The 23424-nt window shown below is 39.4% G+C and overlaps 3 protein-coding genes across 7 annotated transcripts; all 3 read left to right on the forward strand.

Annotated features, from left to right (window-relative positions):
* The first annotated feature begins 1595 nt into the window (after window positions 1-1595).
* LOC135581747 (probable protein phosphatase 2C 60) lies at window positions 1596-7425 on the forward strand. 4 transcript variants are annotated; one of them, XM_065160905.1, is made up of 6 exons: window positions 1762-1897; window positions 1982-2121; window positions 2409-2813; window positions 3290-3657; window positions 5943-6179; window positions 7002-7425. In XM_065160905.1, exons 3-6 carry the CDS (start codon window positions 2498-2500, stop codon window positions 7245-7247), a joined length of 1167 nt encoding a protein of 388 aa, XP_065016977.1. In that variant the 5' UTR covers window positions 1762-1897; window positions 1982-2121; window positions 2409-2497; the 3' UTR covers window positions 7248-7425. The 4 variants fall into 4 exon arrangements, with proteins under 4 accessions (XP_065016978.1, XP_065016977.1, XP_065016979.1 ...); XM_065160908.1 differs by having other exon boundaries at window positions 1770-1897; window positions 1985-2121; XM_065160906.1 differs by lacking the exons at window positions 1762-1897; window positions 1982-2121 and adding an exon at window positions 1596-1755.
* Window positions 7426-8027: 602 nt separating this feature from the next.
* Window positions 8028-15236, forward strand: LOC135643655 (P-loop NTPase domain-containing protein LPA1-like). The gene is made up of 7 exons (XM_065160904.1): window positions 8028-8476; window positions 8845-9158; window positions 10355-10436; window positions 11181-11600; window positions 11921-12649; window positions 13830-13928; window positions 14629-15236. The coding sequence occupies exons 1-7, from the start codon at window positions 8327-8329 to the stop codon at window positions 15007-15009; spliced, it is 2175 nt and encodes a 724-aa protein (XP_065016976.1). The 5' UTR covers window positions 8028-8326; the 3' UTR covers window positions 15010-15236.
* A 612-nt stretch (window positions 15237-15848) lies between these two features.
* On the forward strand, window positions 15849-22056 carry LOC103990696 (serine/arginine-rich splicing factor SR45a). Of its 2 annotated transcripts, XR_672147.3 has the most exons (8): window positions 15849-15971; window positions 16077-16096; window positions 20208-20339; window positions 20449-20548; window positions 20614-20763; window positions 20884-21103; window positions 21317-21383; window positions 21551-21605. XR_672147.3 is itself a non-coding variant. In XM_009409927.3 (7 exons), the coding sequence occupies exons 1-7, from the start codon at window positions 15969-15971 to the stop codon at window positions 21775-21777; spliced, it is 699 nt and encodes a 232-aa protein (XP_009408202.1). In that variant the 5' UTR covers window positions 15849-15968; the 3' UTR covers window positions 21778-22056. The 2 variants fall into 2 exon arrangements, 1 of the variants encoding a protein (XP_009408202.1); XM_009409927.3 differs by lacking the exon at window positions 20884-21103 and having other exon boundaries at window positions 21551-22056.
* Window positions 22057-23424: the final 1368 nt, after the last annotated feature.

Consider the following 23424-nt stretch of genomic DNA (forward strand, 5'->3'; position numbering starts at 1 on the left):
AAAGAAATGAAGAACATGCACTGAATCCAAGAGGTGGAGTTATCACCTCTTTGGCCTCTCGAGATGTTGTTGTCGTCGTCGTCTGTGTCTCTGTTCTCCGTTCTGGTCTCCTGTTATGATCGATGAGGCAATGAACGACTGTGTGTGTTGATATGTTGAACTGAGATTGGCAAAACAATGAGCGAATAAAGATGCTAAAGAACTTGAACGTGATGAAGTCTAGTCAGATAACACTACTTCGATCCATTTATTGATCATCGATTAGATTTGGATATGAGTCGAAGTGGCCTCTCAATCTCCATTTTGTTCTCTCTTTCCCAAGAGAACATTTCACTTTTCTATTACCAACTACAGAAGTGATGCACACGATGAACTGAATCATCCTTATCTCCATTACATGAAAGATATATATGGCTCTGTCCAAGAATAAAGAAACCTGCCATCAGATATATGAGCACAGTCGAGCTAATATGTGTTGATGCAAGGAAAGGTAGGAAGATGAACTGTTTGAGTCATCTTCAACAGTCAGAACAGCAGGAATGATGCAGACAGTGTCTAATGACCGATACATGACCACGATGAGTACTCATCAGAATCATGCAATTACTTGTAGTTTCACATCTTCCAGAGAGATGCCAGCGATTGTTCTTGCAGCTCCGTTTCCACCATCGCAAAGCTGAAAAGAAGCAGGAGGAGGAGGAGGAGGAGACACACCTCATCTCTTCCTTCCATCATCATCACCACCTCCATCCAATTCCAAGCCATTTTGCCCGTGGAGGAGGCGCATCTCCACTGTGACCTCATGGGCTTATCCATCCATCCATTCATCCATCCCTTCCTCACAGCGACAGGTGCAGGGTGACAGCATGTGGAGCCCTCGCACTATTATTATTCAATGGCTTTGGGTACAGCTCGGCCTTCCGGTGACAGATTAGGCACTGAAGCTCGAGGAAACAAAAGGGTGGAGGGGCCTCACAGGGGAAGGCCACGACCTGACCTCTTTTGCTTGGCTGTGTCTTCATCCACCCGGAGAGTGACATGAGCTTCGGAAGGTGTCATCGAGGAAGAAGGCAATGAACCACCATGTTCATCATGCAGCAGCATCATGCTTTGTCTTTTGTTGAGGAAATTTTGAGCTGTAATGTTTCGACATCTTCCTCATGAGTCAAGCTAGCTCGTATCTTTATGTAATCACATAATAAGATATTGATGTCATGTCATCATCTTAGATCGTAATGTATTTTTTGTGATATTATCGTCGGAAAGGCTTACAATAAATATGAAATGTTCGAGAGGAGAAGAACATGTTGACTACGTGATGTTGACCAAAGCGAATTTGAACATGCCATCATTACAAGCAACCGCCTAATAAGTAATAACCACACAAGATTAGAGAACAACAAAAAGGCTCCCTAATCTTCTACTAATACACAAAATACGTCCCTCGATGGGGTTATGAAGTAAATTGCAGTATGGTTAGGGGTGATTGTGAGAAAATGACATATAACTCATCCCCTTCGCCCCCTCGCTCTCTATCGAGTCTCCCGCAATCATCAGACACTCTCTTCCCCAAATAGCTCTCTTCCGGGCGCGGTCGTGGTGGTGGAGGTGGAGGTGGAGGTGGTGGAGCCCATGGCTGCGTCTCTGCCTCGCTGGCGTTGGCGTCTCTCGAGTTGGTATTTAATGGGTTTTGTCTGCTAACCCTCTCGGAGAGACAAAAAAAAGGAGCCTCCTTTTCTCGGAGTCCGCTGCTTGGTAAGCTGAACCCGGTCCTCCCATCTCTTCTTCTTTTAGTTCCCAAACCCTTATAAGAAGTTCAACCCTCTCCCGCGTCCCCCAGATCTGAGGTCACCGGGCAACCGATAGCCTAAGATTTGGAGAGAATTCCGATCTAAAGGTGCCCTTTTCCCCTTTTTTTCTGATCGCCCTGTCGTTGCAATGCGTTGGGTTTGGAATGATTCTGACGGGCGGATTTCTTTAGAAGAGGCGGACGGGATTGTTGAAAAGATGCGCTTCTCACGATTAGTGAGAAGATGATGTGGTTATTACATCCCGTGCATGAAAGGGTGATTGATTTCTGATTCTGGGACCTTTTTCTTTGGCTTCGCCTTTGTATAGGAGGTAATATGAGTGTTTTTCTTTTGGTTTTGGTGTCTGTCTCTGGATTTGTGTGGCATAATGAATGCCCAAATTTTGTGGATTCATCCCTTTTTAGATAAGGAATCGATAAGTCAAAGAGTAACTTTTAAGCTTGTTTTTCTATTTCTTGTTGCAATAAAATTTCTAGCTTTCTTCGGGAAACAAAAGATGGATTTTTTATGGTCTTCCATTAATGTGTGTAGTTGCTGCTTCTTTGTTATCATTTTATCCCCTAGTTTATGTGGCTTATGCGAATTCTTATGTTTCAGGGAGGATAATTGGACTGTTTGCCTGTTGGATGTCAGATGATTTAGGATAGATGTCAAGAATTCAAAGGAGATCGTGGATGAGATGAGGGATGTTAGCAGCGTTGATGAACCTACTGAGAGCCTGCTGGCTGCCATCAGATCGATATGTCCACACGGGTTCTGATGCTGTAGGCCGGCATGATGGGCTTCTATGGTATAAGGACAGTGGACAGCACACTAATGGGGAGTTCTCCATGGCTGTGGTCCAAGCAAACAGCTTGCTTGAGGACCAGAGCCAGATCGAGTCTGGACCACTGAGTTTGCTTGATTCCGGGCCATATGGCACCTTTGTTGGTGTGTATGATGGTCATGGCGGTCCGGAAACATCCCGCTATATCAACAATCATCTTTTTCAGCATCTTAAGAGTATGCTCCTTTCTTGAAAATTGCTTGCTTATACCTTGCAACTTCCCTTTGATTCCTTTTGTTAAGCTACTAACTTGGTAAATTGGCACACAAAGTTCACTAGGATGGAAAGTTATTCTCTTAATTTAGGAAACCAAATGTCTTGCAATTTTTTGGATTAAATGGGGAGTTGGAGGCCATCCTTGAGATGTAATATAACTTTTTAGTTTTTATTTTGAAACTCCTGTGGAGCTTACATGTTCTTTGCCCTCCACCTTGTTGCTATTAATGATACCTGCCATCTCGCACAAGTGTTGGATTTTAACTTATTTTTCATTAGCTCAACTTATGCTGTTTCAGGAAAGCTTTTAAAACTCCAAAAATATAGTCTCTTCTTTCACTTTGTGACAAATTTAAAATATGACACAGCATAGTTCAGACTACAATAAGTTTTTCTGTTTTAATTAGTATATGTATGAGAAAAATGCATGTTGCAGGATTTGCAACTGAACAGCAGTCCATGTCAGCGGATGTAATACGAAAGGCATTCCAAGCTACAGAAGAAGGTTTTGTATCTCTAGTCACCAATCAATGGCCTACTAATCCGCAGATTGCAGCTGTTGGCTCCTGCTGTCTAGTTGGTGTTATCTGTGGTGGCATGCTGTACACGGCTAATCTCGGGGACTCCCGTGTTGTTCTTGGGAAACTTGTTAAAGCAACAGGAGAAGTTCTGGCTGTCCAGTTGTCGGCAGAACATAATGCTGGAATTGAGTCTGTGAGACAAGAGTTGCAGTCGATGCACCCAGAAGATAAACAAATTGTTGTTTTGAAGCATAATGTTTGGCGTGTGAAGGGCCTAATCCAGGTGCTTAAAGCATAACCTTTATCTTCTATAATTGTTTTAGGCACTCATCAAGTGTGCTTCTCAGATTTTTCATTTTCATGCTTGTAAGAATATTTTGGAGAGGCCCTTTATAATACTTTGAAAGCATGTTATTTTTGCTTGCACTCTACGACACATCATGCATTCAGACCACTCTTCTTCATGCTCAAGAAATGATCGTTAAGCAGTGAATCATCCTGGTCTTGTTGTATTCTTTGTCAAAGCATTAAATAAACCTTCTATATTAGCAGAAATTAGGTATTTGAATTTCGAATAATGTAGTTATAGACATTGATACAGTATTTCTGATGGACTTTAGATATTAGTTTAGCATTTGGAAAAATGCAATGACTTTAGATATGTCACCAAGCTGCAAACTTGTTTCATCAGGAGAGGGGATAAGTATGCTACATGATTTTATTTTTTAGTAAAGCTGCTATACTTTTTGTGTTTAGATGAACTGAAACACTTGGATGTCTATCGCAGCTATAACATAGTTGGCATGGATATAAGAGGGTCATATTCTACTTTTTTTCAGGACAACTTTTCACTATCTTATGTCCAGTAGGTTTACTGGTTATGCTTTTCCGAACCTATGAATTTTCGGAGTCGTTACCTAATTTATTGGTTGTTCATTTTCTCCTTATAAAAGTGCAAACATTGTAGAAGTGATTCCTTTCTAAGATGAACATGTAGTATGCTGCCCTCCAAATTTGTTTAAATTGAAGCTTTTGCTTTTTCTTTCACCTTAAACAATTTGAGGAACAAGATCCTTTTTTCCAGTCAATAATAATGTTTTGACTGAAGATTTTAGGTAACCATTGTAGATCAAAATTGCATCTGCGGCAAATGTCTATGAAATGTCTTATATGGAAATCTATGTTCAGCTGATCTCATTGATATGGAATGAAATGTATTGGAGAACATTAGTGGGTCCTTGGCTGTAATTTGACAGTCTTGACAAATTTTCTATCATTTTTTCTCCTCGATGACTTCATTTTAATTACATCAGTGATCAGACCACCTCAATCAGGTTCATTTCACTAGACACCCCCATCCCAGTTGACACATTGCTAACTTGGAGTTTTGGTTATTCAAAGTAGACAGCAAGCCATCTGTTTCAACCAGTTGTGGTTGCTTTCATTGATTCTGCCTCGATTCTTTCAGTTTCAGTGATCTCATCCATCTTTTATAAAACTGATGAAAACTGCTTGTGAAGGATTATCTGGCTGGGTTTTGTTTATTTTTTTACTTCCTTTCATTATCTTGGTGGACTTGTTGCTAATATTTCCCTCTTAAAGGTTTACCTGCAATAATTTTCTCAATCTACCTTGTTTTGGTGGATTTCAGATTCATTGTGAAACTTACGTTGAGTTCATTATTCACTAACTTGGGCTGTTGATCTTAAGATGTAGCCATATTTTTTATCTTGTTAAGCATGCAAGTTTGCTGAATTTTCATGAGCACTGACAACCTTATAACAAATTGTGCAAGTACGAAAATAGAAGTTCTCTCCTTTCTTGTTTGGCTTCAAATTGCAATTTACCTGAGTTTCAGCATGTTACTTCAGTATATAATTTTTCATGTAGATGAAATGTGAAAATTTGGAATTCTTTTTTTCCCTCAAAACTTGTTATGTCAATATTAATGACTGGTATTTGTTTTTGGATGTTTTGCTTTAGTGTCATATATGGATCACTCATTATGATGTAATACTACCTAAAACCTACACATATAGTTCTTAGATGCCATTGCATCTTAATCAATATTTATGAATTATTTTTACATTTTTTTTAAAGAAAGGCCCAAGGCATATTTCAATTCTAATGTCTAAAATGAAACAATGGTTTTATACAGTGTTGTTTCTTTTTCATTTTTCATCATTTTTCTTCATTTACTTGATACATGTCCTAAAGCTGTTAAATTCTACACCCTTGGCTTGGTTTTAACCTCATGTTTGACTGTGCTCTTCTTGCATTCTCACAATTTTCCCATAGTATTTGGATTCGCCATGTCTATAGATGATGGGTTTGTAAGTGCTCTAGATTTGCAAGATTAGGGTATTGAATAACTTGTCAAGTGAATTATGAACTGTGTTGCTGATCATTTATAGCATGACTTTTGCTAGTTTACCTGTGGTCCCAAGATTCTTACACATAAACTTGCTCTTAACCTTTTGTTTGCACATCAGTTTTTGTTATGCAATTATCATGTAAGTATTATGTCGTAGACTATCAGTGTTAAATGCATTCCTTCACCCTCTGTAGGTTTCTAGATCAATTGGTGATGTATACCTTAAGAAGGCAGAATTTAACCGTGAACCCTTGTATCCCAAGTTTCGACTTCGTGAACCTTTCAAAAAGCCTTTACTCAGTTCAGAACCATCAATTTCTGTACAACCACTTCAACCACAAGATCAATTTCTTATATTTGCATCTGATGGGCTATGGGAGCATCTCAACAACCAAGAAGCTGTGGATATTGTTCATAATAACCCTCGCAGTGTATGTTCTCTATCTCAAAACTATATTAGCATTTTTTTTTTCTATTCATACGGAGATACATTCATGTTGAATTATGATGATTTGGCTTTAAGGTTGAAGTCTTAACTTTACCTATTTATTAAAGTCATCTAATTTTGCTGTATATTTTTTACTTTATCTGATTAAATTAACATCCATTCAGATTATAGAACTAATGATAAATGAATAATAGTTAATATATTGGATGCTTGTACATGATAATAATATTTGACCAGCAAATGTCATTAATGTGGGAGTTGGAGGGTTTAGGACGCATTGAATGATACAAATTCAGTGAGTAGAATTAAATTATGAACTGGTTCATTGTGTTGTAACTGGAAACAGTTTCATCATTTAGATAGAGTTGCTTTAGCCTTAAATAACTGCATATGATTCTTGGAGGAATCAGGGAAAACCCAATTAGTGGGAAAGAGAAGGTCCACTTGCATCATCTGATCCCAATCCAATCCAGCTGGTCCACACCATGATCAGCCAATGCCTCTCCGATCTTTGCCAATTTACATCGGAAATGCCCATATACCGGATTTATTACTTTTGAGAGTGTGTTGTAGTATATAAACATAAAGAATGTGGAAGAGGTTCTCTTGGCAAGAATGTGTTGTAGTATATAAACATACTTGTACATCTTCACCCATTTCTTGGTTGTTTCTGATACTACTAATCTATGCCATCGAGTTATATAATGCATGGTTGTCTTCTTATTCATGACGCAAGTTTCTATCACAATGTTTTTTGTATTACATTTTGGTGACATTTTAGTGTGATCTGCATGAACTCCTGCAGGGAAGTGCTCGGCGGCTCATCAAAGCCGTGCTTCAGGAAGCAGCAAAGAAACGAGAGATGAGATACTCCGACCTCAAGAAGATTGATCGCGGGGTCCGTCGCCACTTCCACGATGACATCACGGTCATTGTCGTCTTCCTCGACCCCAACCTGGCTAGCAGGGCCAGCTCGCACCGAGGCCCCGCCCTCTCGCTGAGAGGGGGTGGGATCAACCTGCCTGCTAACTCTCTCGCCCCTTCTTCTTGATGACTCCCATGCCATGTCTTGTAGTAGATGAAGCCTCAACCTGACTTCCATGATCATGTCCTCAGTGATATATATGTCATGTTTTAGCTTGCTTTATTTTAGCACGTTTTATGCAGAAAATAGTTACTCGCGTGTCATCCATAGAATCTTTACTTTGTATGTATTACTTTTTGCTCTCTCTCTCTCTCTCTCTCTCTCTCTCTCTCTCTCATACTATTACGATACTTCCACTGTTCATCCTCTCTATCTATCTTAGCATTTCCTTGTTCTTTAGAGTAATTTGGTCTCTCTTGCTTTGGGGTTTGTCATTCTTTGCCTTGTCCAAGGGGTTGCTAGGAAAGTTGACCAGTTTGACCATAAGATGGCTGCGGTATTACATTGACTTGGTTGCAGAGCGGTTTTTAATGGACTGCAAACCCAGTTTGAATGCTGAATGATTCGACTCAAATTTGACTTGATTTCTCGACGAGGGAATCGTATTTTTTGTTGCATCTCATGTTCTTGCCATCATCCTTATCTTACTACTTGCATCTATTTGTCATACAATACATTTTACGATAAATATGTAGATATGTACATAATAGGTATCATAGTTAAGAGAATAGAGATGCATTAGGTCTTAATATGAGAAAGATATGTTCCGCATTAAGAGAATAGATGCACTTCACACACTACCAAATATTACGCGTATCTGTACGGTTCAAAATGCTTGACCAGTTCCATCACAACCGTTGAATGCGGGCGTCACGTCACTCGCCACACATTTCCCGTGCGCGGCCGCAAGCGGCAGACGCGTTGCTTCCAGACGAAGACAGGAGAGAGAGAGAGAGAGGGACAGATGGGAAGGCGTGATCGTGTCGGATCTGGTAAGCAGCGGGAATGGCGGTTAAAAGGCTTCTAGCCCTGTACCGATCTTTAGCCGCTTCGGTATCCCCCGTTCCGATCTGCGGTTGCCCTTTCTCCGATCGCCCCTAGTTCTGTGTTTGGACACGGATCGAGGCCCCGGAATCGGTCTCTGGACGTGGGACGAGGGAATTGCTTGGGTCTGAGAAGTGAAAGTTGGAAGCTTTGGTCGTTCGATGGTGGTTGCGGAGTCTCCGAAGCTGATTTATATAGTCGTGGTGAACGAGGGAGAGGACGGGAGGGGCGGTGGGTCGTTTCGCTACACGCGGCCCGTGCTTCAGAGCACCCTGCAGCTCATCGGATGCAAGCCTCGCCATGCTTACAAGGTTTCTTGACCCAGCTCCTTGCTTCTTTCCCCTCTTTGTTGCCGATCTGATGCCTCTCTTTGATGTTTTGATTTCTAACAATATTGTAGTATCAAATCCTGTGGTACTTTGCAGGTACTGATTTTATGTTGGGGCATTATTTATCGGTATGTTCATTCTAGGATCGGTATCAGATCCTAGAGATGGATTAATCTGCTGCTACGTTAAGATATCCCTTTTCTTCACTTCTTTGGCTAAAATCCAATTACAAAAGTAGACGAATCTTTGCAGAGTAATGAAAAAGAAAACTTTGGCTGTCAAAATATTCTTTTGATTAACCATAAACGAAAATTTGGCTCATGGAACAAGTTTTGTATTATTCTGCGCAGATAAGTCGAAGGGCATATGAAATTGTTCAAAGCAAATGCTCAGCTGATGGTTCACGTTCTGATGCTGCTGGGACGTCAGTATCAGGTTTGTGGGACGGAAGTATCCAAGCTGAACCCTTGAACCTTAGGGAGGTGAACCTTCAGTCATCTAAAGGAAATGTAGAGACTAGAAGCTCAATCCCATTTGAACTGTACAAGAGGCAAACAACTGCTTTCGTTACAAGAGACACTTTCCTGAATCTTGTTTGTGATGCACTCTCCGAATACAAGTATGTTGGACCAAATCAAAGAACAGACTTGGTTTTGGCATGCAGGTAGCACTTTCTCTTTACTCGGTAGAATACTTGGGGGAACTTACATATTTTGCTGGATGATTTGACATGAATGGAGTTTTATTTCACTTGCAATAAGTTATGTGAATAATTACTTTTCTGTAGCAGGAAACATCATTTGTAAGTTGAATACTGCTTCTGCTTCATATCCTTTCCAATGATGCATACTTTCTTTAGGATTGATTAATTATTATGATCACATGCCAAAGATTTCTTCGAGTAAATGGATATTCACTGCAAGTCTCTGTATATGATGTGGTCATCTAGTATCGTGACTTTTCAAAGTATAGCTGACGTCCTACCTGATAACTCCTTTCTATGTAAGGCCAAGTTCATTGAAAGTGATGAACACTGAAGTTCCATTTCTAGTTGCGGGGTTGTTCAGTTTGGCACATTGTGGACGGACACATAGGAACATTCCCCCAAGCTTCAGCCATGTTTCAAGGACTACAAGCCACCACTAGTCATCGACCGTCTAAGAATCAGGACAAAGAAGTAGGGATGGCAGTTTCAAACTGGATTGGCAACAAATCAGCACAGTTGGGTTGGGTTTGATCAGCTTTAACAAGGGAATGAGGCTGGGTAGGGATGTAATTTTCAGAACCTGTCAGTAGTTAGTGGAGTGTCTTGTAATTTTATGCAAACAATTTCCCCTACTGTGTTGCAAACATAATTAATATCTATGTCGAACATATTACACGCACTCTATTAAGTTGATCACATTCAGGCAGACAGGGGGAAAACAGTTCTTGTAGGTTTCTGCATGAGCGGGGAATGGTACTATAAAAGCATCCTAAGAATTGGACTATTACAACTACAACAACAACAACAACAACAACAACAACATGGCCATAAAGGTCCTACTATTTTGCATCGTCCTAGGAATTCGACTGCCTTTTGTGAACTTCTGCAAATAGAATATTTGTATCTCAATTTTGCTACGATGACAGGTATATAATTTTAGAGTTTCTTTAATGAATTTATGGAAGATGGATACCGTAGCCATCTAAAAGTTTCTTTGTAACTTTGTTCTTCACCCATGTCAAGTATTTGTTACAGGAATTTTTTGCATTTGCAGCATAATGTTTAATTTGTTTTAGCTCTTTTCTCCTAGCAATTTCAACTTCTCTTTTGCATTTTTGATAATCTAAAGCTTCTCATCTTATATTCCTCTTTAGAATCCGGGAAAGAAAGGAATCAGTCACAATTCTTTTATGTGGTACAAGTGGGTGTGGCAAGTCGACTCTTTCAGCCTTGCTGGTAATTAAACCTTAAACTTGCAGAATAGTTTGTGTTATTATAAATGCATTTGATCTGCTTATGGTCATTGTCTGCCCCTTCTTTGGTGTGTACAGATATGTATATATATACATAGGAAAATTTTGAAGAAAATATAATTAGTTTCATTTTTGCTATTGATATTTCTGACATATTTGTTCTTATTTCCTTATTGCTTTTGTTTAAAATCTGAATCGACTGCTCATACACTGCATTGGTTAATGTGGTGCAGTGATCGTTGGTATAAATCATGGTTCATTGTGCAGCACTCGTATAAGTCTAGTTGTCCTTTGGTCCTTTTCAGCAAGGTTTTGCACAGATAATGATGCTTATGTTTTTTTTTTCTATCCCCATGTGAGTATATTTTCGGAAAGAAATTTGTTGTCTATGAAATCAATATTGATATTATAGTCAAAATGACAGGCTCGGAACAAAAATTTGGTTGTCACTGGCGGATGCCTTCTTTTTAGTTTCTTGTTTGTATAGCGGTGTTAGATTAATGTGTGTGCTCTATATGATAGTCCTTTTTTAGTGTATGTTTTCTGGATTAGGTAATTTTTATCAGCGTACACTACAGTCAATAAATTTCTCCTGTTTGCATGTCATAAACCAACATAGACAATGGAAAAAGATTGAGAACTCCATAGTCTCTACTGGTTAGCATATGTTGCCAATGGTTACTGCTTTATCAAAATTTGTAATGTTGCATACAATATATTGTTACAGGGAAGCAGACTGGGCATCACTACTGTGATTTCGACTGATTCAATACGCCATATGATGAGGAGCTTTGTTGATGAAAAACAAAATCCTCTCCTTTGGGCTTCAACCTATCATGCTGGAGAATGCTTAGATCCTGTGGCAGTTGCACAAGCAAAGGCCAAAAGAAAAGCAAAAAAGCTGGCTGCTCCTCCTCACTCATTGCCTAAGCAAGAACTTGATGGTCCTTCAAATCAACAGCATGATGACCAACTCTTAGACACATCTGGTGAGGCTGAGAAAATTGGTAAAAAGCAAATGGCTATTGAGGGGTATAAAGCACAGAGTGAAATGGTCATTGATAGCCTTGATCGGCTCATTTTTTCATGGGAAGACCGGAAAGAATCTGCTGTAGTTGAGGGTGTTCATTTGAGCCTTAATTTTGTGGTGCGTATATGAACAAGGGTAGAGTTACTTTTTTCCCCTCGAGACACAAGCATGTAGTACTTAAAGAATTTTATTTGAAAAGTCAAGTGCTTACGAGGATATTGTTATCTCAAGACAGATCACTGAAGTGGTATCAAGATTAGTTTTTATCATTCCATCTAAAAACAGATACTTTTTTACATTACGAGATACTTAATTTTTAATTGATCTATCTGAATTTTTTTTCTGATCTTTCTACAAAAGATTCTCTTTTGCCATTGCAGAATTTTTATTTCATTATTCTCTTCATTTTTGATGATTTGTTTAACTTTGTTTGCTAGATGGGCTTAATGAAGAAACATCCGTCTGTTGTACCATTCATGATCTATATCGCAAATGAGGACAAGCACGTTGAAAGGTTTGCTGTACGTGCAAAATACATGACTTTGGATCCTGCAAGGAATAAATATGTAAAGTACATTAGAAATATCAGAACGATTCAAGAATATCTCAGCAACCGTGCCAACAAACATTTAGTGCCCAAAATAAATAATACAAATGTTGACCGGAGTGTGGCACTAATTCATGCAACAGTCTTCAGCTGCCTACGCAGGCGATTGGCGGGAGAGGAGCTGTATGACTCTACGACAAACACAGTGCCTATAATAAATGAAGAATACAGGAAACAATGCACTGCCAACTCAATGGGCTCTAAGGGAATGTTTAAGTTGATTCAGAGACAGGGGTCCTCGAGACATCTAATGGCTCTATTTAACACTGATGGTTCTGTTGCCAAGGCTTGGCCTGTGGAATCTGCCGATGGTAAAATCATGTCTGGAAATGTAGGAAAGAACTGTTTAACCATATATGGTCCCTTACAGGTAGGGAAGGCAGAGGAAGTGAATCTCCAGTTTGGTACTTTTGGGATCAGTGCTTGGCCTAGTGATGCCGGTGGCACCAGTCACACTGGAAGCATTGATGATTCCAAGGCTGACTGCATTGACGCTGGTAGCAGATATTTCTCTTCTCGTTGTAGCTCTCCGAGGTTATCAGAAGGACCTGCGAAAGAGGTACTTATTCTTTTATTCTCATTTTCTGGTATGTTGCACATGTCCTTCAAGTTGCCTACTTAAAATTATGTTGATCAGCTGACAAAATTTTGTATGCCTATAATGTCTTATGTTCTAATGTTATTAGTTGCTAACTTTTTTGAAGTATCGAAAATATGTAAAATGAAGATAAATACTAGCAGCTAATTATGATTAAATTCATGCCTTGTTATTTGTCGATTGATTGATTTGAACTTGGTTGTTTTTTGGTTTGGTCTTCACATTTCCACTCTATGAACTTCTTTAAGCCTTTTGATTTGCTTTGTTATCCAGGTCTTGATGTAGCACTTTGAGAAGATTGGGCAATTTTCTGTCCTTTTACTAATATGTTTGTTTAGTAGTTTTCTTTGACAACATTTTGTATTCTGTAGACATGTTTTTTGGACATTGGTTTTATAACATGCTGTTACATAAGATATAGTTAGCACTTAGCAACACAGAAATTTTGATCAGCATGTGCAAAATTGCCTCGTAGATTCTTCACATTTCAGTTTACAGCCAAATTAATCGTGAGAGCCACAATGATGCAACCGGTGATGTTGATTTGTTGTCTATCCCAGGTGTTATGAAATAAGAATGGCAACCTTTGGCAATGTATCAAAGCATATTTAAGGTGATGATCTTGGATCATGTGAAAATTCTATAAAATAAAACATTGCAGTGAATAAAGTTTATGAGCTTAGCTAAACCCTGGATGGTCTACGAAGATGCTTAGGTAAAGGATCATCCATTTTCAGGATGATAAAAGATGAGTATGATAATGTGGGAGTGTTTTGATTGATGGCAGCTAGCTATATGTATTTCAATGATGTTTCATCCATTTCAGACAAACTTCACCTAGCATGTCATAATGGCTTAGGATACATTTGGTTGGTTCTGATACGCCCTTTTCTTAACCACCTGAAGTCACAGCATTGTCACATGATGGAATAGACTTTAGATCTTATCTGCAGGATGCATATAACTGTATAGTGAATTCATGTTAAAATTAGATAAGTTTTGCTTTACTGAAATAAAAAGAACTATACTATATCTTGATATAGGATTTGGATTCATTCATCATAAGGAATTATTTACCTCTTCCATTACTTTTTTTTTTCATGCCTTTTAGCTGGCTTGGCCTTACCCTTGTTCTGTGTAGCACAAGGATGACATATCGGTGCCCGACAGTGAAGAGGAAGCTGAGGAGGAAAGTAATGATGATCAAAGTGATGTCGACAAGAATGACATTGCTGAAGAGGTAAGAAAATGAAACTTTGGTCAAAGGATGTTGCAAAATCCTTTTTTTTTTATATTAGGCGGTAGATGGCACTGAAGAAAAGAAAGTTGTACCCGAGCACCAAATGAGGATACTAACTATACTAAAATAAAGGCATACATATCTGATTACAATTTTTTTGCTGTTTCAGTTAATAACATAAATTCTACCCTTGTTTCTCAGAGCAAAGTTGATTATACATATTAGTGGCTAATTATGAATCCTTTTCTAAATGAATTTATAAATCACACGAGGTGATTAATATCTAAGCAAAAAATGAAATATGACTCGAGTAATTATGTATGACTGGTCCAAATTCTAGTGAGCATTTTCACAAGTCAATACCTTACCCTTGTTGTGTTCGGGCTTCTGAATTTATAAATTACACAAGGTTATCAGTATCTAGTGTGCATTTTCACAAGTCAATATCTTGTAGCTGAGAGCAAAAAATTGTCCATTGACTCATGGTCACTGTGACGGCATAAAAGTTGAATCTCCACTTGTATTTTTCCGGTCTTTGTGCTGTTTGCTAAGACAATTAGACTAGAGCAGCCAAAATAGCATTGCCTGAAAACATCCCTTATTTATCCTTACCTTGATTCTTTTGACTATATGACTGCCAAGAAACAACACCTGCCTTGCGGACGTGGCTATTACTTATTTTCTGTTTTGCCTTTTCCAGCTTGAAGGCTCTGTTGACGAGGGTTCAACCAAGTCCGATGAAGAGTTCGAGGACTTGGCCATGCAAGACAGCCAGGAAAATGGTTATTGGACAGACGATGATGAACCAACTAACATCAAGAAACTAACAAGTGAGAAGAAACTAACGAGAGATATGTCGGGCAAGATTGTAAGGGGTGATCTGACAGAAAAGAAGTCGCAAAATCTCCGTAGTACCCACAAAATATACACCCGTGCATCTGACCCCTCATGCTATCATTCTTTGCTTGCTGAGAACTTGAGAAGCTTGAGCTTGAAGACAAAGAAGTATCTTCCTACCAACTCTTTGCAATCTTATCGGCGCTCCCGAAGCATTCCTGCTTCTGCCGAATCTGGTTTGTGATGATGGCCTTCTCCTTGTAAGCTCACTAACCAGTACTAATTTTTGTAGAATTAAACTTGTATGCTATCTGTCTACTCTCCTTTTGATCTTTTGGCTGAAACTGTTAGACAAACTCCAATGGTTTGAACATACAAGGGCAACAGTTCTTTTGTAGATTGCAACTGCTATATTATCTAAAATGAACACCATGACCGGTGATGGCTGAAGGATTTCAAAGATTCTGGGAATGTTCTCATCTGTCCCTGTTGAGATTGTTGAGATGCCAATTTCTACAGGTTATGCTCTGTTTTGTCTCAAAGGATATACCGATTACTTGCTACGTGTATGATGTTGTTGCCTTTTGAACTTTGATGTGACTGAGTTCTTCCCTCCTGTCTCTGTGACACAAGTAACCTTTTCAAACTATAGTGTTGATGCTAATATTGATAGAGATTACTCACTAGAAAGAAATATCATCAACAATATACTAAGAAGATTTATACATGTTATAATTAGAAAATATGAAATAATTATTATTAATGGTGTGAGAAGATAGGAGGGATAAAAAAATATTTTATTATAAACTCACTTAATCAACCCGGCAACTATCACGGGCGACGTGTTCTCTCACACGTACGCGACAAGTGGGACCAACAAAAATGTGGGCCTTTGTTGATGACACCAACGCTGCGTCCACCTAAACAAATAGGACTCATATCGGATTGGTTTTGGATTGACTTTGACTTGGATCCGGTTTTTATCCCCGATTAGGATCCGATTAAGTAGCGACCCGGTCGGGTTCTGCTAACGGATCAATTGTATCGGATCCTGTTGCAACCCAATGGGGACTATATAAATGACCACCCGAGTCACCGACGACTTCCTCCTCCTCTTTCCTCCACCGAGAAAGAAGCAGGAAACCCTAGCCCGCTCGCAAGTGCTTCACCTCGCGCCACGACTCGTCTTTTCCGTCCCTCGAAATGGTGCGCTCTCTCTCTCTCTCTCTCTCTCTCTCTGGTTTCTGGTCTTTCCTTCTTTCGCATCTTGCTTACCCCCTTTTCCCTTCTATGTCTATGTTTCATTTGCAGGTGGATTCTCCACGCAGGAGGTAAAACTTTCGGTCGTCGAGCTCATATTCGTCGTCGATCATGTTCTTTTTCTTATCCTTCTGGTTTTTGTTTCGAATCGTGCTATGATCTGGTTTGACCGGCTATCTGATAGCTATTACTTGCCTGGGCTTCACGTACTTCTGGTGGTTTGCCTCTTTTTTTATGGATCTTGCGGTGTTGGCTTTTTTGAGGCGTTTCGATCAAGAAATGTGATGAAAAACCATGAGTTCTTGAATTATGTCAACTCCAAGAGATGTAGTTGAGGAGTTGGAGGTGGGACCGAGAGAGTGAGAGGCATTAGATTAGCTGATGATGTTTATCACTTTTAAAGGGAAAGTGGATGTGCAAGATAACATTATCACCCAATATCCAATTGCTATGAAGTGGAATCCGACAAGTGCCTGGTATATGATAGAAAATCTTAGAATTTTTCAATATTGAAGAAGAAATACTGTTCTTGTTGGAGTAAACGTGTTGCACATTGAAATTTCTTTCATTGTTTCTTAGAATTGATAGAACTCATAATTCTGTAGTTGTCATTGATGGTAATTTTTCTAGCACTGGTTATGGATTTTAGCTATGGGGTTGTGATTCATCCATGATTCGTCTTTCAACCAAAAGTCGGTTTCAGTCTAGTTTTGATTGGACTAGAAATCTGTCAATGTATGACTAGTAATGGGGTTGTGATTCATCCATAGTTTGTGCTTCAACCTTTCGGTCTAGTTTTGATTGGACTAGCAATCTGCCGATGTATGACTAATAGTGTCTATGAATAATTATTACTGAGTACTAATTTGACATCACTTAATTTTTTATTGTGTAATGTAATAACTTTTTATTGTCAATAATGCAAATATTGCCTCCCAACTTATGCTATATGTAGGTCTAGTTTGTGGAGTTAAGAAAGGCTGATGTGAATCTTTAATTCTGGTGTATTGCTTTTGATGTTATCTGTAATTTCAAGCATCTTTTTGCATTCTATATTTTTTGTCCCAGCTTTAGTTGGAAAAATTTTGGAGTAGCTCTGAAGTGTAGAGTTTATTGAGGTCACCCTTAGGGAGTGATTTGAAACTTTGAATGAAGTATAACCCAAGTTAATTATCTTTGCTTCCCATGAACTTGGATGTGGGAATTGCATTCCATAACTTATGGGATGGGTTACATCAATTGCTCTTATGCATGGAAACTTTTCAGTTTAATTGTTACTAAAAAGAAAAAAACCATGAAGGAATTCATGAATTCTTGTGGCTTCACTCAAAGTCACAGGTGATCATTATTCTTTCCCTCCCTTGATCCTGTCTCCTCTTCCTCTCCTCCCTTCTTTTCTATCCTCTTCCTTTTCCTCCTCCCCTCTTTCTTGTGTTGGTGCCCCTATGCAAGTGGCAATCTCTCATTGTGACTTTCTACCTCTTCTTGTTCTCTTTTCCTCTCCTTATAAAGATCATTACTCAAATCTTTTAGCCTATAGCAAACCTATATAAATGCCTTGATATTATCCCATTTGGTTGCCTAGATGGCTAGAACCAAGGTTTTCTAATGTTGCAGGATGAGTAAAAGCAGGTCCGAGTAAAAGCAGGTCTTCAAACTGACGTTAGATAACCTTATAAGCATGGATACTCCAAAATGCAAAACTAAAATATCTGGAACATAAATCTCACTAAGACTCCATATATAACTAGAATGTCAAAGATTGAGATATTACCGAACCACTTAAATAAACTATTAACAATGATATCTTTGTGCCAGCTATCCTCTAGTAAATGTTGGAATTTCATATGGTGCCATGAGGGTTGAACTGTGGATCTTGGAGAAAAATTCTCAGTTAGCTTGGATTCATTAAACTCCCATAGTTTTACAAAGATTTAGCCATTTTGGAGATTTAGTTTGATGGTCTTAATTTTCATTCATTCCGTTGATGTGCATATTTCAGCTACAGTTGATGACTTGCCCGCAACTCATCACCAAATTCATAGCATCTTTTGCTTTTGTACTTATGATAGGACAACAGTTTTTTTCTTGAGGGAAATACATTAGCATCACACTAAAAAACCAATATTTCTTGAACTTGTTTGGTTTAAATTCTTGGTTACTGTCTTGATATAATGATGTCATGTGTTCCCTGAGCATATACCTTTTGTTTGAACAATAATTATGTTTCTCCAAGTAACATGGTTGTACTTGTGATTGTAATAACATCACAAAGAACATAACATTTGGAATTTCTATGAGAACGAAATTAAACAAAGTCATTTCCTGATGATACAAACAATATCAACAGATATGGTTGTTTTTCCTTCCACCTTCATATTTAACTATCCTGTCAGTGCTTTAATATTATCTTCCAAGCTTCATTTTGGGTGATGGGAGTGATGGCTCTCAAGTTTCAACCAGCTTGCAGTTCCACATGCAGGTGGGTTGCATGTGGAAATGCAGTTTAGGGGGCTCAAGTAGTAACTGCAAACCACATTGCAGTTGCAATTGAGATAACAAATGCAGGCAATTACATGTTTAATTCTAAGCCATCAAGCAGTTCCTTGTTAAATTAATGTTAATTGGTTTGCCAACATAATTTCTTCTTATCCTGGAATATTATGTTTGTTGAAGCAAATAGTCTTCTCTACATCTTACGATTTTTTTTCCGCTAGCAAGGTATTTCATTCCAATCATTCATTTGAGAACTAGAACGGATGCTATAAGAAGGTAGTGAAGCTTCTGGAGAATACTGTTTCCAGTTATATGATAAGGTTTTCTGATTTTTTTTTAAATCTGAGAACTCAAAGGAGAATGAATGAGGGGTATCAGTTTAACCCTTTATTTTTGAACCACCACCTTTTTTTTTGTAGCTTTTAATGATTTTCAACTCTAGGAAGAGAAGATTGAATGTCCGGACAAGGAGAGTTGGAAGGCCTGAATCCAAGAATCTATATAAGGGCACCCACTTGCTAGCAATTTTATCACTCATCTGGATTGGTTCTTAGTGGTTCCAGTTTCTCACCCCCTTGATTAGATCTTCCTATAAAGATCCTCAAGATCTATCATTTATATGGTCTTCTGCTCTGATATGCTTTGTTGCAAATATGATAGAGGAAAGAGTGAGGGAGAAAGAATTTAGTTTGATAAAGTTATTAATTTTGTCACATGCTAAAGATTATATCTAAAGAATTTTAACATGAATTATATGTCAAAAGTTGCTCTTCTTTCTTAGAAAAATCTAAATGATGAATTCATTATCGAATAACAGCAACAGCCTTGTACCAATTTTTGAAGCTCAAAATCTTGGGATATGGTGTCATTAGATTTGACTTGCAGAGAATAGAGAGACCTTTCTGGCATCTTTGATCACCAAAATTTGATATTTCATGGATGTTATCCTTCCGAGTTTTTCATCTTAGGTTGTAAATTTTTTTTATTGTCCTGCTAATTGGTCCCTGATTTGATGAACATGAGTGCCCCGAGCATTCGAATGCATCACTTGTTAGCAACCAATGAAATGCTATGGGTGGTCCTCTTTTAGCAAGAGAAATCTGTTATATTAGCCATCCTAGTGGATGATGGATGTAGATTGACAACCGTACACAAAAAGTACCTGAAAGTGATGATGACAACCCATGGTTATATGTTATCTTTGATTATCAACCGTGATTTCTTGCTGTATATAGCATACTTGACTTGTTTATTTATTAGTTGTAGTTAACAATTGTGCACTTTGCCTGATACATTACACCACAGCTGACTTATTCAGTTTACTTTTCTGCTAATAAATATAATTTTTTTGCAAAGCTTTCTGGGCATGGCTATGAACCATCCTATATATTTAATTCTTTGATGATGGTTTGGATTTAGTGAACAGTTAGAAGCAATCACTGTGATAATCACTAGACCGTTCAACCAGCTGAACCAGGTGGCTGAGACCTTTTGTTGTTTTGGATCAGACTCTTCAACTGAATTTTAACATGACGCTTTGTTGTGATGGGTGTCCTTTCTTAGTTTGGTAACCTTTTTAATATTGCTTATCAGCTTAGATGCATCAGAAACTCAGAACAAACGCTTTAAGAAACATTTTTAGCTTTTTTCAGTTTGTGAAAGTTTACTTACCTAGTGCATTTTCAGGTACACTCGGTCCCCATCTCCATACAAGGGCCGCCCTAAATCAAGATCTCAATCTAGGGGTTTATCCCGGTCCAGATCTCGGTCCCCTCGGCCCAGAATCCGAACAAGGTCGCGATCCAGAAGTCGCGGCAGGTTCTTTCTTCTCTTTGATTTGCTAAGTCTATTAATTATTAATTTGTTAAATATGATGTTTGATTTCTGAGGGTGTTTTTTTGTCACTGTTTGAATTATGTGATCCCAGGAATGAAGCAGTCAATCCTGGAAATACTCTTTATGTAACAGGCTTATCATCCAGGGTTACAGAAAGGGAGTTGGAGGATCACTTCTCTAGGGAGGGAAAGGTCGGTTTCTGCTAAATATTTTTTGTATGTGTTTAAGTGGTTCTCATGATTTTTTATTTTGGTAGGTTGTTGGATGTCACCTGGTTGTCGAACCTCGGACACGTGTCTCCCGTGGTTTTGCATTTGTGACCATGGACGCCGCCGAAGATGCAGACCGTTGTATCAAATATCTCAATCAGTCAATTCTAGAAGGACGGTACATAACAGTGGAGAAGGTACAACTGCTACATTGCTGCACTGATATTTATGTGCAAGGCATATTGCCTTCCTTTCTTTAACTTTGGCATGTTTGCCTGTTCTTTCCTTAACTTGAAGGTGTTTTTGGTTACATTCAGAAGACATTGGGTCAGATATTTTGGCAGCAATCAAAGATGATGAGTTCCACCTTAACTCATACAGCTTGATGAATGGCCAGCCTAACAGTTTTCCATGCATCATCAGATCAACTTAACATAGCAAAAATTTCCAACTAAACAACATCAGCATTCATCTTCAACTCTCACAACAACAACCAACTAATCAACGGGCATTACCAACTCATAGTTGGACTTAATGGTACCTCATTTGTAGCATTCAACTAAGGCTACTTGTCATGACTTCTTATTTGTGTTTTCCTAGTCTTTAATGCTTAAATAGGTTTTTGACCTACTGATAATTTGACTGTGATATTCTTCTTTCTTTATGTTTATTGTTCTCAGCGACATATATTTCACCATTCTCCTTTTGTGCACATGTAAAAAAGTTACACCATTCCTTGTTTCTTATCAGTCAAGGAGGGGACGCCCACGAACTCCTACTCCTGGAAAGTACCTTGGTGTGATTAGCACGCGAGATAGTAAGTGTTTATTTTTTTTTTCTTTCTTTTCCGTCTGGAATTGATAAACTGTAATCTTGACTGGTTACTGCCTTCTGGCAATGAATATTTGGACCTTTTAAAGTATCGTTCACACTACTTTGTTATGTTTCTTCCCCTGATCTTTGCTTCTGATGCCCCTGGCGCAGGTCACCGAAGTGATCGTGGAAGATACCACGGAGGCTACGGCCGTGATGACTATGGTGGTGGTTATCCTAGATCTCCAAGAAGGTCACCTTATCGTGGTGGCCATGATTATTCAGGGTACTATGATAGTAGGTCTAGAAGAGAGCGATCCAGGTCACCTTACTATGACAGAAGCCCAGAGAGAGCAGCAGCAGGCTATGGGCGTCGTGCAAATGGCTATGCTAGGTAGATTCAGTTATCTGATTTTATTATTGAACCAGGTGGTCAGTTGAGTAGCTGGTTTGCAGTCAAATTAGCTTTGTATGTTTGGTGCGCGAGTTTTGGACTTTGGACTCCGTATTATGTGCTTTTACTTCTTGTAGTTTTCTACTCTTTAACAACTTAAGACCCCACCCACCCCCCCCCCCCCCCCCCCCTTTTTTTTTTTGTTGAAGTGTATGTAGAACAAGTTGGTCAACTTGGCCCTCTCTGCTGCTTGTGTAAAACAGAACTATGGTGGTGTTGTGGATGTGCCTGTTTGTGTTTGGGGAGACGATACTGTGCACCATCGACCTATGGAGGGTCATGCCTGAAGAGTGGAGCAGGTAGACGATTCCAGCGGGCGCACGACAGTCGATTGTCAGAAGCTGTGTTGGTATAATTCGGCCATTCTTCTACTTCTCGGCATTCTGTTTGATCCTTTTTGGCTTAGCCTAAATTTCTTTTTTATTGGTCTCATTTGATCGGAGTCGGTTTGCATCACGGAGCCGACTCAGCCAGCGCAAGGACGCGATATGGTGCGAAGGGAGCAACAAGGATGCGGTCAGAAGAGCCACCACCCATCTACGAAGGTCACATGATCGCGTGCCGGTGCCGGCCGCTCTCCGCGGCGATGTCTCCTTCCCCTCGTCCTTCGGCCCCTTTTTGTTCGCTTTGCCACGACTCAACCCACGAAACCGGCATCCGCCCCAGGTCGTCTACGGTAGCTCTCTGCGGACACCAGTTCCCGCAGCAACCACCACGATAGACGCGAATCTACTTACCTCTCTCTCTCTCTCTCTCTATTCGACTGTTCGATTGCACGACTCGAACAGCAGAAACCGTGACCTACTTACTTTTCACCGCATAACACAAACCAAAACCCGTAGAGGAGAAGAGCCTGCAGAGTCTCCACTCCTGGCCTTTTCTGGACGTTGTCTCCTTCTGCGTCTCGTAAGAAGGACCACACGACAAAAGAGTTAGGGATGGGAGGACGAAAGAACGATAAAAATTGGAGAGAGAGCGAGGGAGTGGCGTGCTGGGTGGTATTGCAATGGTTGGTGAGAACAATATTGTGGGCTGGAATTGCACTCCCATGGTTTTGCGCGCGCAGTCACGGTCTCGTCGACGGGAAGCCATCAAGCAGATCCTCCCACGTATTCTGTACCCCAAAAGAGATCTTCCCGGAATCGTGCTACTGCGGAATTCCTCATGCAACCTGCAATGAACTATCAGATCGAAACTGGATACTATCTATCCACTTGATATTATTAAGATCCTGGTGGAAGAGCCACCTCGGATGCTTATCATTAAATATTCCATCTGACAGTGATGCATGTGATGATGGATTACTTGCTGCCGCAAGCTTTGTGATTGCAGCTGGGTTTCCTTCCTCTGCGTTGCGTTTCCGCGTTCCTGCAGAATCTGAGCCACCAAAACACCGGTACGACCTTTCCATTCTTTTAGATGAGGTGATGGAAGGATCATGGGATCAAATTAATTATGCCTAACCATGGACTTATGCCGCATTATTAGAGAGAGAGAGAGAGAGAGAGAGAAGACAAGACAAGATGCTGGTTTTGGCTTTTTTTAGATTTATATACGAACCTGCAGGCGGATCGGTGACTACGATGATCTC

Source organism: Musa acuminata, chromosome BXJ3-7 (assembly GCF_036884655.1).
Source record: "Musa acuminata AAA Group cultivar baxijiao chromosome BXJ3-7, Cavendish_Baxijiao_AAA, whole genome shotgun sequence".
NCBI classification, from domain to species: domain Eukaryota; kingdom Viridiplantae; phylum Streptophyta; class Magnoliopsida; order Zingiberales; family Musaceae; genus Musa; species Musa acuminata.

Excerpts from the sequence above, each read along its gene's own strand:
- LOC103990696 (XM_009409927.3), top strand. Across the intron at positions 20,340-20,448 it reads CGATCCAGAAGTCGCGGCAG|GAATGAAGCAGTCAATCCTG; the intron begins GTTCTTTCTTCT and ends ATGTGATCCCAG. Across the intron at positions 20,764-21,316 it reads GGTACATAACAGTGGAGAAG|TCAAGGAGGGGACGCCCACG; the intron begins GTACAACTGCTA and ends GTTTCTTATCAG.
- LOC135643655 (XM_065160904.1), top strand. The coding sequence starts at position 8,327 with ATGGTGGTTGCGGAGTCTCCGAAGCTGATTTATATAGTCGTGGTGAAC. Across the intron at positions 9,159-10,354 it reads GACTTGGTTTTGGCATGCAG|AATCCGGGAAAGAAAGGAAT; the intron begins GTAGCACTTTCT and ends ATTCCTCTTTAG. Across the intron at positions 10,437-11,180 it reads CGACTCTTTCAGCCTTGCTG|GGAAGCAGACTGGGCATCAC; the intron begins GTAATTAAACCT and ends ATATTGTTACAG.
- LOC135581747 (XM_065160906.1), top strand. The coding sequence starts at position 2,498 with ATGTTAGCAGCGTTGATGAACCTACTGAGAGCCTGCTGGCTGCCATCA. Across the intron at positions 2,814-3,289 it reads TCTTTTTCAGCATCTTAAGA|GATTTGCAACTGAACAGCAG; the intron begins GTATGCTCCTTT and ends TGCATGTTGCAG. Across the intron at positions 6,180-7,001 it reads TTCATAATAACCCTCGCAGT|GGAAGTGCTCGGCGGCTCAT; the intron begins GTATGTTCTCTA and ends GAACTCCTGCAG.